This window comes from Felis catus, chromosome A2, assembly GCF_018350175.1.
Source record: "Felis catus isolate Fca126 chromosome A2, F.catus_Fca126_mat1.0, whole genome shotgun sequence".
Classification (NCBI taxonomy): Eukaryota; Metazoa; Chordata; class Mammalia; order Carnivora; family Felidae; genus Felis; species Felis catus.
In genome coordinates, this window is record NC_058369.1 from 117132416 (window position 1) to 117144576 (window position 12161).

At 41.7% G+C, this 12161-nt stretch overlaps 1 protein-coding gene across 2 annotated transcripts; it reads right to left on the reverse strand.

The window, feature by feature from the left end:
- Positions 1-7309: 7309 nt before the first annotated feature.
- On the reverse strand, positions 7310-9839 carry LOC101098213 (cytochrome c). Of its 2 annotated transcripts, none has more exons than XM_006929257.3 (3): positions 9637-9839; positions 8453-8629; positions 7310-8341 (listed from the first exon to the last, which is right to left on the reverse strand). In XM_006929257.3, exons 2-3 carry the CDS (start codon positions 8619-8621, stop codon positions 8193-8195), a joined length of 318 nt encoding a protein of 105 aa, XP_006929319.1. In that variant the 5' UTR covers positions 8622-8629; positions 9637-9839; the 3' UTR covers positions 7310-8192. The 2 variants fall into 2 exon arrangements, with proteins under 2 accessions (XP_006929319.1, XP_019681173.1); XM_019825614.2 differs by having other exon boundaries at positions 9703-9832.
- Between the last annotated feature and the right edge of the window lie 2322 nt (positions 9840-12161).

Below are 12161 nucleotides of genomic sequence, written 5' to 3' on the forward strand. Positions count from 1 at the left end.
AACCCTCCCACTGCTTATCAACTTAAGTTCATGTAACATTCTAAACCCTTTGTTGTCATTTCAACAATCTTCACAGCATCTTCACCAGGAGTAGATTCCATCTTAAGTAACTACTTTCTTTGCTAATCCTTAAGAAGCAACTCCTTGTCTTTTCTTTTGCATTCACAACTTGGCTATTTGCTGTAAGAGACCTAGCTTAGTTCTTGAGACTCGCCTTCCTCACTAAGCTCAGTCATTTCTAGCTTTTGATTTAAAGTGAGAGACATGAGCTGCTTCCTTTCACTTGAAAACTTAAGAGTCCATTGTAGGGTTATTAATTGGCCTAATTTCAATACTGTTGTATCAAGGAATAAGGGGCCGAAGAGGGAGAGAGGCAGGGGAACAACGGGTGGAGCAGTCCAAATACACACATGGATCAGTTAAGTTCTCTCTCTTATATGGGTGTGCTTTCTGGGACCCCAAAACAATTACACATCAAAGATCACTGATCACAGATCACTGTAACAAATGTAATAATATAGTAAGAGTTTGCAATATTGCGTGATATACCAAAATGTGATACAGAGACACAAAGTGAGCAAATGCTGTTGCAAAGATTGTGTCAATAGGCTCGCTTGATGCAGGGTTGCCACAAACCTTCAATTCTTTTTTTTTAATGTTTATTATTTTTGAGAGAGAGAGAGAGGGAGAGAGAGAGCACAAGTGGGGGAGGGGCAGAGAGAGAGGGAGACACAGAATCCCAAGCAGGCTCCAGGCTCCGAGCTGTCAGCACAGAGCTCGACATGGGGCTCAAACTCACGGACCCTGAGATGATGACCTGAGCTGAAGTCTATGGCTCAACTGACTGAGCCACCCAGGCGCCCCACAAACCTTCAATTTGTAAAAAAAAAACCGTAGTATTTCCAAAGTGCAATAAGATACACCTGTATATTTCCCTAGGGAATTGGAAATTATAATGACGATGACTGGAGTGGTTTAATATGTGAAGCAGGGAAACTAGTTTTAAGACTACAGCAGGCTTTTTCAATCTTGGCTTTATGTTTTAGACCAGGAAATTTTGTTGTGGGGCTGTTCTGTGTATTGTAGGTGTTCAGTAGCATCGTTGGCCTGCACCCACTAGATGCCAGCCAACAACACCCCTACACAGTGGTAACAACCAAAGATGTCTCCATTTTTGGAGACAATAATGTCTTCCTCCCCTGCCCAAGGTGGCAAATTCACCCCCAGCCGAGAACCATTGTACTACTCTAATAGTACAGATGGAAGATAATGCAGACAAATTAGGAATTGATTTGAGTGACAATTAATGTATAGAAACGAAAATACAAAGTGATAAGTGAAGGATGGTAGAGTGTGACAAATTGAGAATATATGACTGATTTCATATATTTCATATTTTGGATTGTATAATAATCATGATAGAAAATAGAAAAGGATCAGGTTTGGGGGGAAAGTTAATGAATTTATTTTGGGATATGTCAGGTTTGAGGTGCCTGTATCAGTTTCCTATTGCCATTGTAATAAATTATCTCAAACTTTATTATCTTACAGTCCTGGAGGTCAAAATTCCAAAATGAGTCTCAGCAGGCTAAAATCAAAGTGTTGAAAGGGCTGTTTCCTTCTAGAGATTCCAAAAGGGAATCCATTCTGTTTCTTCCAGCTTCTAGAGGCTGCCAGCATTCCCTGGTTTGTGGCCACATCACTCCAATCTCTGTTTCCATTGTCATATTGCCTTCTTCTCTAACTCATCAAGCCTACCCAAATAATTCAGGATAAATTCTTCATCTCAAGATTCTTAACTTGATTACATTTGTAAAGTCCCCTTTGCCATATAAGGTAGCATTCATAGGTTCCACGGATTAGGGCATGGACATATTTAGGTGGCCTTTATTCATACTACCACTGTGCCCAGGGGGTAATGCAAATAAAGATGTCTTAAAGGCAGTTGAGTATATGGCTTTTGAGCTCAAGAGGGATTTGGACTGTAGATAAAGATAAGAAGTTACTGGGATGTGTGTGGATATGCGGGGGGTGGGGGGGGGTGGGAATGGAAAGAAAGATATTATGAAAGGAATAACTGTGGGAGCACCAATATCACATAAGGGGTGGGCATCAGTTAGGATGAGAATCAGCTGCATATAACAGAAACTGAAAATAACAATGGCTTAAATAAGAAGGAAGTTTATCAAACTATTAAAGAAGTCTGGGCTGGAATGGCAGCTTGACCACATCATCACTGTGCTAGTTCCTTCTATCTTTCCGCTCCACCATCCTGAGGTGTATGGCTTCCATCTTCGATGATGCAATGTAGTCCAAAATGGCTGCCGGAGTTTTACCATCCCATCTAGTTTCTATGCAGGAAGAGAAGGGGTAAAAGGGCAGTCCTCCTAGCTGAGTCAGATCTTTCTAAAAAAAGATTTCCTGTAAGACCCACCCAACTGACTTCCATTTGACCCACTGACCACACCTAGGGAAGTTGGAGTGTAATCTTTTATAAGTATATTACCACCCTAAAAAAAAAAAAAAAAAAAAAAAAAAAAAAAAAAAAAAAAAAAAAATCAAGGTTCTGGTCCTAAAAATGTAGGAGAGAATGGGTATCAAATACATAAAGAGTAGTAGTCTCTTTGAGAATGAACAAAAAAAAACAAAAACCAAAAAACTCAAAAGACTCTATAAATGAAATTGAGAAGGAATGATCAGTAGAAGAGCAAAGGAACCAAGGGTGGGGAGTTTGGAGCTGTGTCTTGAAGGACAGTTCCCTGTCAAATTTTTGGATTCAGAAATTGTACTTGCATGAAGGCCAAGGGTATAGGTTGGCTGTCCACTTTCAAAATAGATTCTGCTGGAAAACCAGCATGGGTAAAGGGGACTTCTCCAGCTGAGGTCTATTAGAAAATCTTACACCTTGTCTGAATTCTCTCGGATCTTCTAACAGAGGCCTTGGTTGTGAACAGCTTGATCAACTTCAGGGTGGAGAATAGAAAGAGAGCTACCAGAATTTTCAGACAGGTTATCTACATATCTGGCATATGCAAGCTTCATTTTGTTTTATTATGCTATAAAACAGTACTGGAGTCTTTACCTGACCTTGATTTACAATAAAAAAGGCCCTCCTTCCTCCTTCCTTACTTTATCTTGAGAGATACCCTCGTTGGGAAGGGGCAAAACAGGCAAGCCCTTCCTGTTTTTTCCACCAAGCATTCATTCTTTAAAATCCCTTTCCCCCTTATGTACATACCAAGAAACTAAATATCTTAACCTACTCTGATTCAGGAGACTCACAAATTAGAAACTGTCCCCACAGATCTCTTCCCATACTATCTCTAGGCACATAAGTGTTTTGTTAGAATAGTGTTGTTACATCACACATGCCCCATCCAAGAATTATACAAGGCGTTGGTTTCCATTATCAACATTCTTTAAAAATACAACTATGGAATATCGCTCAAGACAAGTTAGCAACCACTGTGCCAAGACAGGAAACAGAAGCACTAGTTCTTTAGACAGGGGCCTTGCAGGTGGTACCCTACTATGACCTGGATTAGTCCTCCAGATAAATCCTGGGAGGTGCAACCATGGAGGGCTGGAGTCAGTCTACTAAACATTACCCTCTAAACTGCCTTTAATGCACATGGTCCCATCTTAATGTCTCCTTCCTTGTTGAGATTACTTTTAAAGCTTCGGAAGTTGACTAGAGCCAGCATAATCCCAGTAAATAGAGTATTAACAACTATGTCTTTGTTAGGTTACTAGAAAAACTAGACACACAAGATGAGTGTATGAAAATTAGGTGCCCATTTAACCTTTTGACCACATGTCTCTAACCTCTCTGGAAAAGCTAAATGGAGTTGGATATTGCACTTCATGCATTCTTGGTCCTGGTCACTAAAAGGGAATGAGGTATCACCTGGTCACTTATTAGAATTATGGGCCGGAGTCACGGATACAAATCTCTAATTCCAGGCACTTCTCTTCCATTATATCACTTCTTTAGAAGCCTCATCTTGGCCTCCCTTCCATGCAATCTGCCCAGCTGTTAATTTGACAAACTATACAGCCCACCCAGTTCAAAATTAGCTAACATTTGAGTGTTTGAGTGCTAGGCAATATGCCAAGCACATTCTCTTGTTTAATCCTTACAACCCTCAGGGCTAATGTAATTAATGACAGTTTACAGATGAGTTAACTTAAGGCACAAATGTTACTGTACAGAATTCCATCAAGCAGGGTCCACAGAGGGCTCAGATCCCTGGGCTGTCTTCTTGCAACTCTCACCAGTAAAAAGTATAAAAAATTTAATCTGATAATATGATATGCCCTAACTCGGGCTGGTGACTTAGAAAACCTGCATATTTCCAAATTGTAAAGATTTTTTTTTTTTAATTTCTCGGTCCAGATGTATTGCCCATGCCCAGTTACACTTTCATTAAACTGAGTAAGGAAAGCTGTAATTTCCAGAACTTAGTGATATTTGTTATGTTGAATTGTGGCTCACTGCACTGTGAAGTTCCTGCACTGAACTGAAAGCAAGCAGTTAGCTCTTCAAACTTCTATGGGAGAGAGAAGCAGAAGACAAGAGGGTTGGGAACGGGTGTTACACGGACCATGCTGGAGTAAGTGTAACATCTGGAGCTCCTCTTGATGTAACTGAACATTCTGAAACATATCTGAATTAAGAACATGGCTGAAGGTGGGGGGTGGGGAGCAAAACCCTTCCTTGTAGCCAGGGGTAAAGAATTCATATCTGAAATGGGAGGCAAGGCCATCTACTGTGAGAACAGGAGAAGAGAGGTGAGAGAAGCTTGAGGAGCATGATTTTGTAAATTAACCGTGAGGAAGACTGGGAAAGAATGGTTACATAAAAAAAACAGTTGCACAGAGTTGCTGCTAGTTCCGTTGAATCAGAGGTATGTTTACAGTGGTGCCAGTTGGCAGATGTATGTGATTTTCTTCAATAATGCTCAGATCAGATGTGGAAGTGGAGAAAGCAGATGGCTGGGCTGCTTCCAGGCTGGGTGTGTGCAGGGGGGATGCTACAGAAAGCAACCGGTGACAATGGTATTGGATGTAGGCAATGCACCGACTGAAAAGATATGCTGAAAAGTTGGCTATGGAAGGAAACCACAAGGGAACGAGTAGGGACTGGGATTTTGATGAGTAAAAGGAAACAGTAGAGAGACACGAAGAAGAGAGACATGTAGTATGAGGTTGTATAATGGGATTTCAAAATTCAGAAGTGGAGAAGTTCTGGAGCAACGACAAGTCTAAGTTGCAGCTATGGGAGAGCAGCAGAGAAGAGTTAAAATCAAGTAAAAAGTTTTGAGGTTATAGTGGCATTAAAGACAGATCATTCATTCACTTTTATGTAGCTCTTACCAGCATAATTTTATTTCTTCAGAAGAGTGAGAATGGAGCATGTAAATTCTTAGCAAATGTAGTGAAGGTCCTGAAGTACAGAAAGCAGGAAAGGGTCCACAAAGATGTCCTCAATCTCACACAGGTAGTTCTGTCTGTGAGAGTAAGAGGAGTCTGGAAGGTGCCAAGACCACAATGATCTCTGCTGTGGACAGTGTGAAAGAACAAGCAGGCTCCACCTGTGAGGGCTGCAGAGGTTTAGAGGCCTGGAGAATGTGGTCTTTAGTAAGAAAAGCAAGTGTGAGTGCTGTAAAGAGGCTACTAGATGATACACCTTACGAGGTACTGAAGCTAAACTGAAAAGTGAATGGACTTTATAAAGCAATCTGAATCATAGGGCTAGAATTTGGGTAAAATGTCATGCAAAACAATGTATATGAATTACCAACATATTAAAGCTACATGTGCATAAAGATTCTATGATGCCTGTATTTTATTCCATGTTGAGTGTGAAACCTAAACCAAGGGAGAGTAAAAGAGAAGTCAAGTGTGTCAAAAGTCCTAGAGATCATCATAACTATTGAGAACAGAAAAGAACTAGACATGACAATTAGGTCACTGCTAACCTTGGAAGAGGTTAACTTTTCATTGTGACTTTCAAGGAATTTGACATGAATGTAAAGTATTCTGGTGCTCACCGGTCCAGAGCTTTCACAGATGTCAATGCTCAACAACAGTCATAGAAGGTAGCCATTTATAGCTATATAAATCTAGCCATTTTTCAAGGGCTTAATTGCCACATGTAATTACTGGCACTATATTGGATAGCACAAGTACAATCCATCATCACAGAAAATTCTATAGGACAGTGCTGTTCTAGACGAAATCCATGGTGTAGATGGAACTGGGAAGAAAAACTTAAAAGCATCTGGCTCTCAGGGTACCTGGTGGCTCAGTTGGTTGAGCATGACTTGATATTGGCTTTATCAGGATTTCATGGTTCCTGGGATGGAGCCTTGTGTTGGGTTCTGTCCGGATAGCATGGAGCCTACTTGAGATTCTCTTTCCCTCTGTCTCTCAAAATAAAGTGTTTTTATCCTATTGATTTCTAAAAGAGCATGTATACCTCATAACTGGGAATTTCTTTTGAATTAGTTTTAGGTTCATTTACATTATGTATGAATCACCAGATGCACTTACTGAGTATAACTGTCCTAGAAGACAGCAGGTACTCAAGTATCTCTGTCAACATAGGCTTCTGTTGATGTAGGAGGCACAGAAGTAAATCAGCCCCCTGGACTCCATGTCTTCCCATATTGATCTAGAATTCTTATAAGCTAAATGGCTAGACTGTTTCTGAATACCACTAACTTCTGCAGTTATCAAGGTGTTACAAAGGTGTTACCTCTGATTACAGTAGGCCTTCTTTTGCTTTCCCAAATTGTTTCCCGACTTCTTTGCTTACTTACATTTTTCCAATGATTGAAAGTAAGATTAAATGACAAATTGCTTTGCCAGGCCTTAACAAGCTATCTAATCATCCCCATCATCTTTGAAACCATTGACAGACAAGGCCTCTTCCCAGTTTCCTTATTGTCTCAGAGATAGCTTGCCAGTTTCTTTCACTGAGAATTTCACCACCTCCATAAAATGGCCAGGGTCTCTCTACTTGTTAGGGCATGGACCATGTATGAAATAACTTGTACAAAAATTATAGTCACACACCACAAAACTGTGACCAGAAGCATGTTGTTTTATCCACGTATGAAAGTCTGAGGGTTCATTCTGGCCAAAGAAACTCTAAGGATGAATCACTGAAGTGTTGTTCTAGTTCAGACTGTCCTAGAGGAGTAAGTACACAATCTAATACTATTAGTAACACTGCTCCATCAGCACTTAGGGCTGTTGTACTTAAATTCTGGCATCAGTCATTAAATCAAGCACATTAGAAAAATCATGATCTGTGATTTTGTTTTTAATTATCTTAAGCCTTATCACATAATTTACAAATTTGTGCTGATGATATATCTCCTCTACTTTAACCCTTCTAACGAGTTAGCAAAAGCACCATTACCAATCATACATATATGGTAATTCCACAGTTGTATTTTTGAATAGCTATTTAGAAGACAATCCTGAATTATAACTTAGTAAAGAATTCACAGGCCAAATCTGCTGCTATAACTTATCACACTGAATTTTAAAAGCATCTGACCTTACAGATCATCTATAAAACGTGAGAAGTGTTACTATTGTTTATTTAATATTATACATAAACCACACTAAAATGCCTTTCATTAAGCAAAAGGCAACATTTTAAATGCAGGGAATTTTAATTAAATTGGCATAGTTAAGACTAAAAAGATAAAGTGGACATTGCCAGCTTATCTTCAGCCCTTGCCTTTAACAGGCTAACACAACTTTTGAAACACAGCTGAGTCTTGCTGTTCTGATACAGTGAAGGGATTTCCTCAGTATTTAAATATATTAATATAACCAGTTATATAAATCTAAATATAAAACCAATCTCCTGTAAGTTTAGAGGTGGCATTTACCATCTCTGTGAAAAGCTCAACAATCTAATCAATTCCAATCATATTCAAAGGGGAAAAGAGTGACAGCACTTGCTGAACCAGAATTACTATCAAAGGTCAAAAAGTGAATCGTATTCATTTAACCACAAGCCAATCTTATTTAAATCAGGACTGTCCAAAAGAAATATTCTATCAGCCATTCATGATCTGAATTCTGGTGTATGTGATCAATTTAAATATGGTACACATAAAAAAAGTCATGAGACATTTTTGTTTTGTAATAAATAAGGCAACAGCCAACTATTACTCCTTAGTAGCTTTTTTGAGATAAGCTATCAAGTCTGCTCTTTCCCCTGCCTTCTTAATGCCAGCGAAGATCATTTTTGTTCCAGGGATGTACTTCTTGGGATTCTCCAAATACTCCATCAGTGTCTCCTCTCCCCAGGTGATGCCTAAACAAGGAGGAATGTATGTTAAGTATTTTACACTCCTGATGAAGGTCTTACCGTTGGTTATATTCATGCAATTTGTGCTTCTGTAATTTTACAACTGTCCCGCCTTACCTTTGTTCTTGTTGGCATCCGTGTAAGAAAACCCAGGGGCTTGGCCTGTCTTTCGCCCAAATAAACCGTGGAGATTTGGCCCAGTCTTGTGCTTGCCTCCCTTTTCCACAGTATGGCACTGGGCACACTTCTGAACAAAAATCTTCTTGCCCTTCTCAACATCACCCATTTTTAAATCTAAAAACGAGAGACCCAATTACTTATTTCCTTCAAGTAAAAGTCCCATGGAAATCAGTGATCACTCTGGACACTTACTCATCCACTGCGAATCTGAATCTATGATATGATATTGAGCACCAGGGTAAGTCCCATTTTACTTATTGGTACACTTGCAACAGACTCTTTAGTACCAAAAACACTAGGTGGAAGGAGAACTTCCTTAAAAACACAGAATTAAAACCCAAGTAAGCAAAGAGGGAACCTAGTTCAAAACCATTTCAAAAGTTGAGGTCAAGGTCACAAAAAGTCACAAATCTGAATACGTTGAAAACCATGATTACATTAAACCCAAACTACCGAAATTTCAACTTTTAATAAAGCCGAGTTATTTATTCATACTACAGTTTGAAGCCACGTCTCAAGAGAGATCAAAATATATTAAAAAAAAAATAGAAATCCTGGTTGATTCGGCCTGCTCAGGTCCCTATAAACTGCCTTGCTGTTGTGAGTGGGAGGGCAGCAGGGGGCTGAGGTCTCGCAAGGAACCCCGCTCTGGGATCTCTGAAAGCGACCACGAGGTCACCCAATCAGGCAGGTTTCAAGGAGACTGATGAAACTTAACTTCCCGAGATGCTTAGGAAGGTTAAAGGGAGAAGCGACAGATAACCAAGAAGAAAAATGACCCCTTTTTGGAGGAGCAGTTTTTTCCTCTCCACGAAGAACGTGAGGCGCTGCGCACCGTCCCGCCCTTATCCCGGGAGGTCCCGTCGGTCGCGTCTACAACCCTCAGCCCCGACTACGCGAGCTGGGGTCTCCGTCGGATCCGCAACCAAGTCGCCTTGGGCTTTCAGAGTCCTGACTGAGCCCATTCCCTCACTTAGCTGGGATTCCACCCCATTTCAAGCCGTAGCCCACCGGGGTCTGGCTGGCCAAAGTCCGGGGTCTTCACTTCTGGGCCTACTGACCCCGCGTGGGCCCCACTCGCAGAACCCGGGCACTGACCTCGGCCCCGCCCGCATACTTACCAACGCAATTGCGTGCTCCTACGGCTGCGCTTCCCGCCCGCTTCGGCCTCCCCGCTTTGCGCTCACCGTTCTTTGGTTGCGCGCGAAAATAAGGTGCCCACTCTCAAGCCGGACGTCCAGCTCTCTCAGTCCAAGGACACGCCGGTCCGCGCCTAAGTACCGGTGTTGGTGCAACCGAACTCGCTCTGCCCCCTCGCGGCCCGAGTGCGGCTGCGCCGCCTGATACGCAGTGATGTCTCCGCGCCTCATTGGCTTCGGTCTCCGGGGCCTGCGCCAACGAACTGCGCGTGTGCCGGCTAGCAGGGTAAGGTGTACCGCGAGCGTGCCCTTCTGCTCGAGGCTTCTCTTGCCGGCAATTACGACAGGCCACTGGAAGTACGACATCGAGGCGGTGCCAGGAAGGGCTGACGTCACCGTTCGGCCTGTGTGTGCCTGCGGGTGCCCCGGGGGGGGGTGGAGCGGAGTCGCGTGGTGGACTGAGGGCGTTATCCTGCTAAGGTAACTGCTCCTGTGCTCGTTGACGTAATGCGCCTTGAGGGGGGCGTTTTGCCTGCCCAGAGGGGAACGCCCCAAATCTGTTGTACGTAGAGGTCTCCTGGCTACCATCTTTTCAGCTGGCGACCTTTACCCAGTGTCTGTTGTGGTTCCACGGCTGGCGCCAGCCGCACCCACAAAGAATACCCTGGAACCGGAGTTATGAGAGTTGGACCCGAGCTCCTGACGTGTTCTTGTTTCGCCTCCATTCTGATACTTTGAGTCATCTTTCTGATATCCCCTTAATGGATGCCCCAAGACCGAGGAATGGGGCAGGTGCAGCAGCTGCGGCAAAAACTAGATTGTAGCTCTGGCCCCTCACCTGCCTGTTTGCTCTCTGCCAACACCCGTCTCTCCCTCGCGTCCATGTGCGGAACAAGGAGGATGTTCAGGCAACATTAGGAAGTAACAATTTTTATATGGTTAGACAATTCTTGGAAATCTACGGCGGATTTGCATCTCATTTAACCTAGGGTTGAATGTCATGTTCCAATAAGATACGGGGCTGGAGTCACATTAGAAATGCAGGTTTGATAACCCAGTTTCCAGTTATCATACTTTTCCTTTCGAACTAGCTCCCCTTCCTGTCATGCTCAATTATATCACTGGGAAATTTCTTCTGGACTCCCGTGGCCCTCTAATTCAGCGCCCGAGTTCTGAATGATTTTTTCCAACTTTCTCATATTCTAGCACTGCCATATTCATTCAGTCATGTGTTTGTTGAGTGCATATTATGTACCTGGAGTAAATCATTGAGGACTCTCTGGTGGAGCTTACATTCTAGCAATCTTCTTCCTGCTCCCAATTTAAGCAATAGATGCTAGATTACCTTACACTCCTTCCCAACCACTGATACTGTGATTTCTGCTCCAGAGCACGCATCTCCCTGTAGAACTGGATTTTTTTTTTTTATTGTTTTCTGTGTCCTGACTTCCAGTTCCCCCTCTCTCTAATTGCACACACTACTGCTCCAGAAGTGTGCTATGAAACAGCAGAAATCACACTTACTCAAGATCATTTGTGGCTTTTGGAAGGGACCAAGATAGTGATCATTTAGGTTTACTCCTGAAGTAGGGTCATTTAGCTAACCAAGTATTTATTTACTTATTTTAAATCTTTTTTTTTTAAAGATTTTATTATTAAGTAATGTCTACACCCAACATGGGGCTTGAACTCACAACCTTGAGATCAAGAGCTGCATGCTCTACCAGTTGAGCCAGCCAGGCACCCCATGGCTAACCAAGTTTTTAAAAGACCAAACTTAACAACACCTTGCAAATTCAGAACACCTGTTCTTTTGAAGCCAAGTACTGATAGCGTCACCCATATTCCTCCAAGGAATGTGTGGTCCTTAAATAGGTATAGTCCTATCAAAATCTGTTTTGTTCATGGCATCAGAAGTTATTAGTCTTTGTTTGTAGAAGAGTTGACTCATGGAGCATATTGTGCTGCTACCGCAGATCATATAGATGTAGCATTAAATCAGTTGGCTAAATGATGTCATTTAAAATTTATTCCTATGAAGGGGAGAATGGAAAGCAAAGTTGTTAGTACTTTTAATTAAGGACATTGTAGATAAAGAGCCTTGTTTTTGAATGTAATGGGAAGATGAGGAAAAAGAAAACAGTAAACCCTTGGCACATTGCTGTAGTAAAGCAGATACCATAAATTATGTGTTATAATATTTATGTATTTAGGTTTGGAAGAGACTCATAGTATTTACAGTTTACTCAGGATACCTGAGAATTAGTTGGGAACAACAATATTTTGCACTTGTTCTCTGTTATATTCATATGTTATATCTGTTCAGTCTATCTCCCTCTTATCCCGTTTAGTGGCTGGTAAGGAGTATAACTATTACAAAGCAAATGCCGTAGCTTTTTCCTTCCAGCAATAGAATGGATGGCATACTTTAAAAATCCCTCCTGATGAAAAAGATCTAATAAGATACCACCCTCCCCCAAATCAAAACATATACGAGGTCGCAAGAA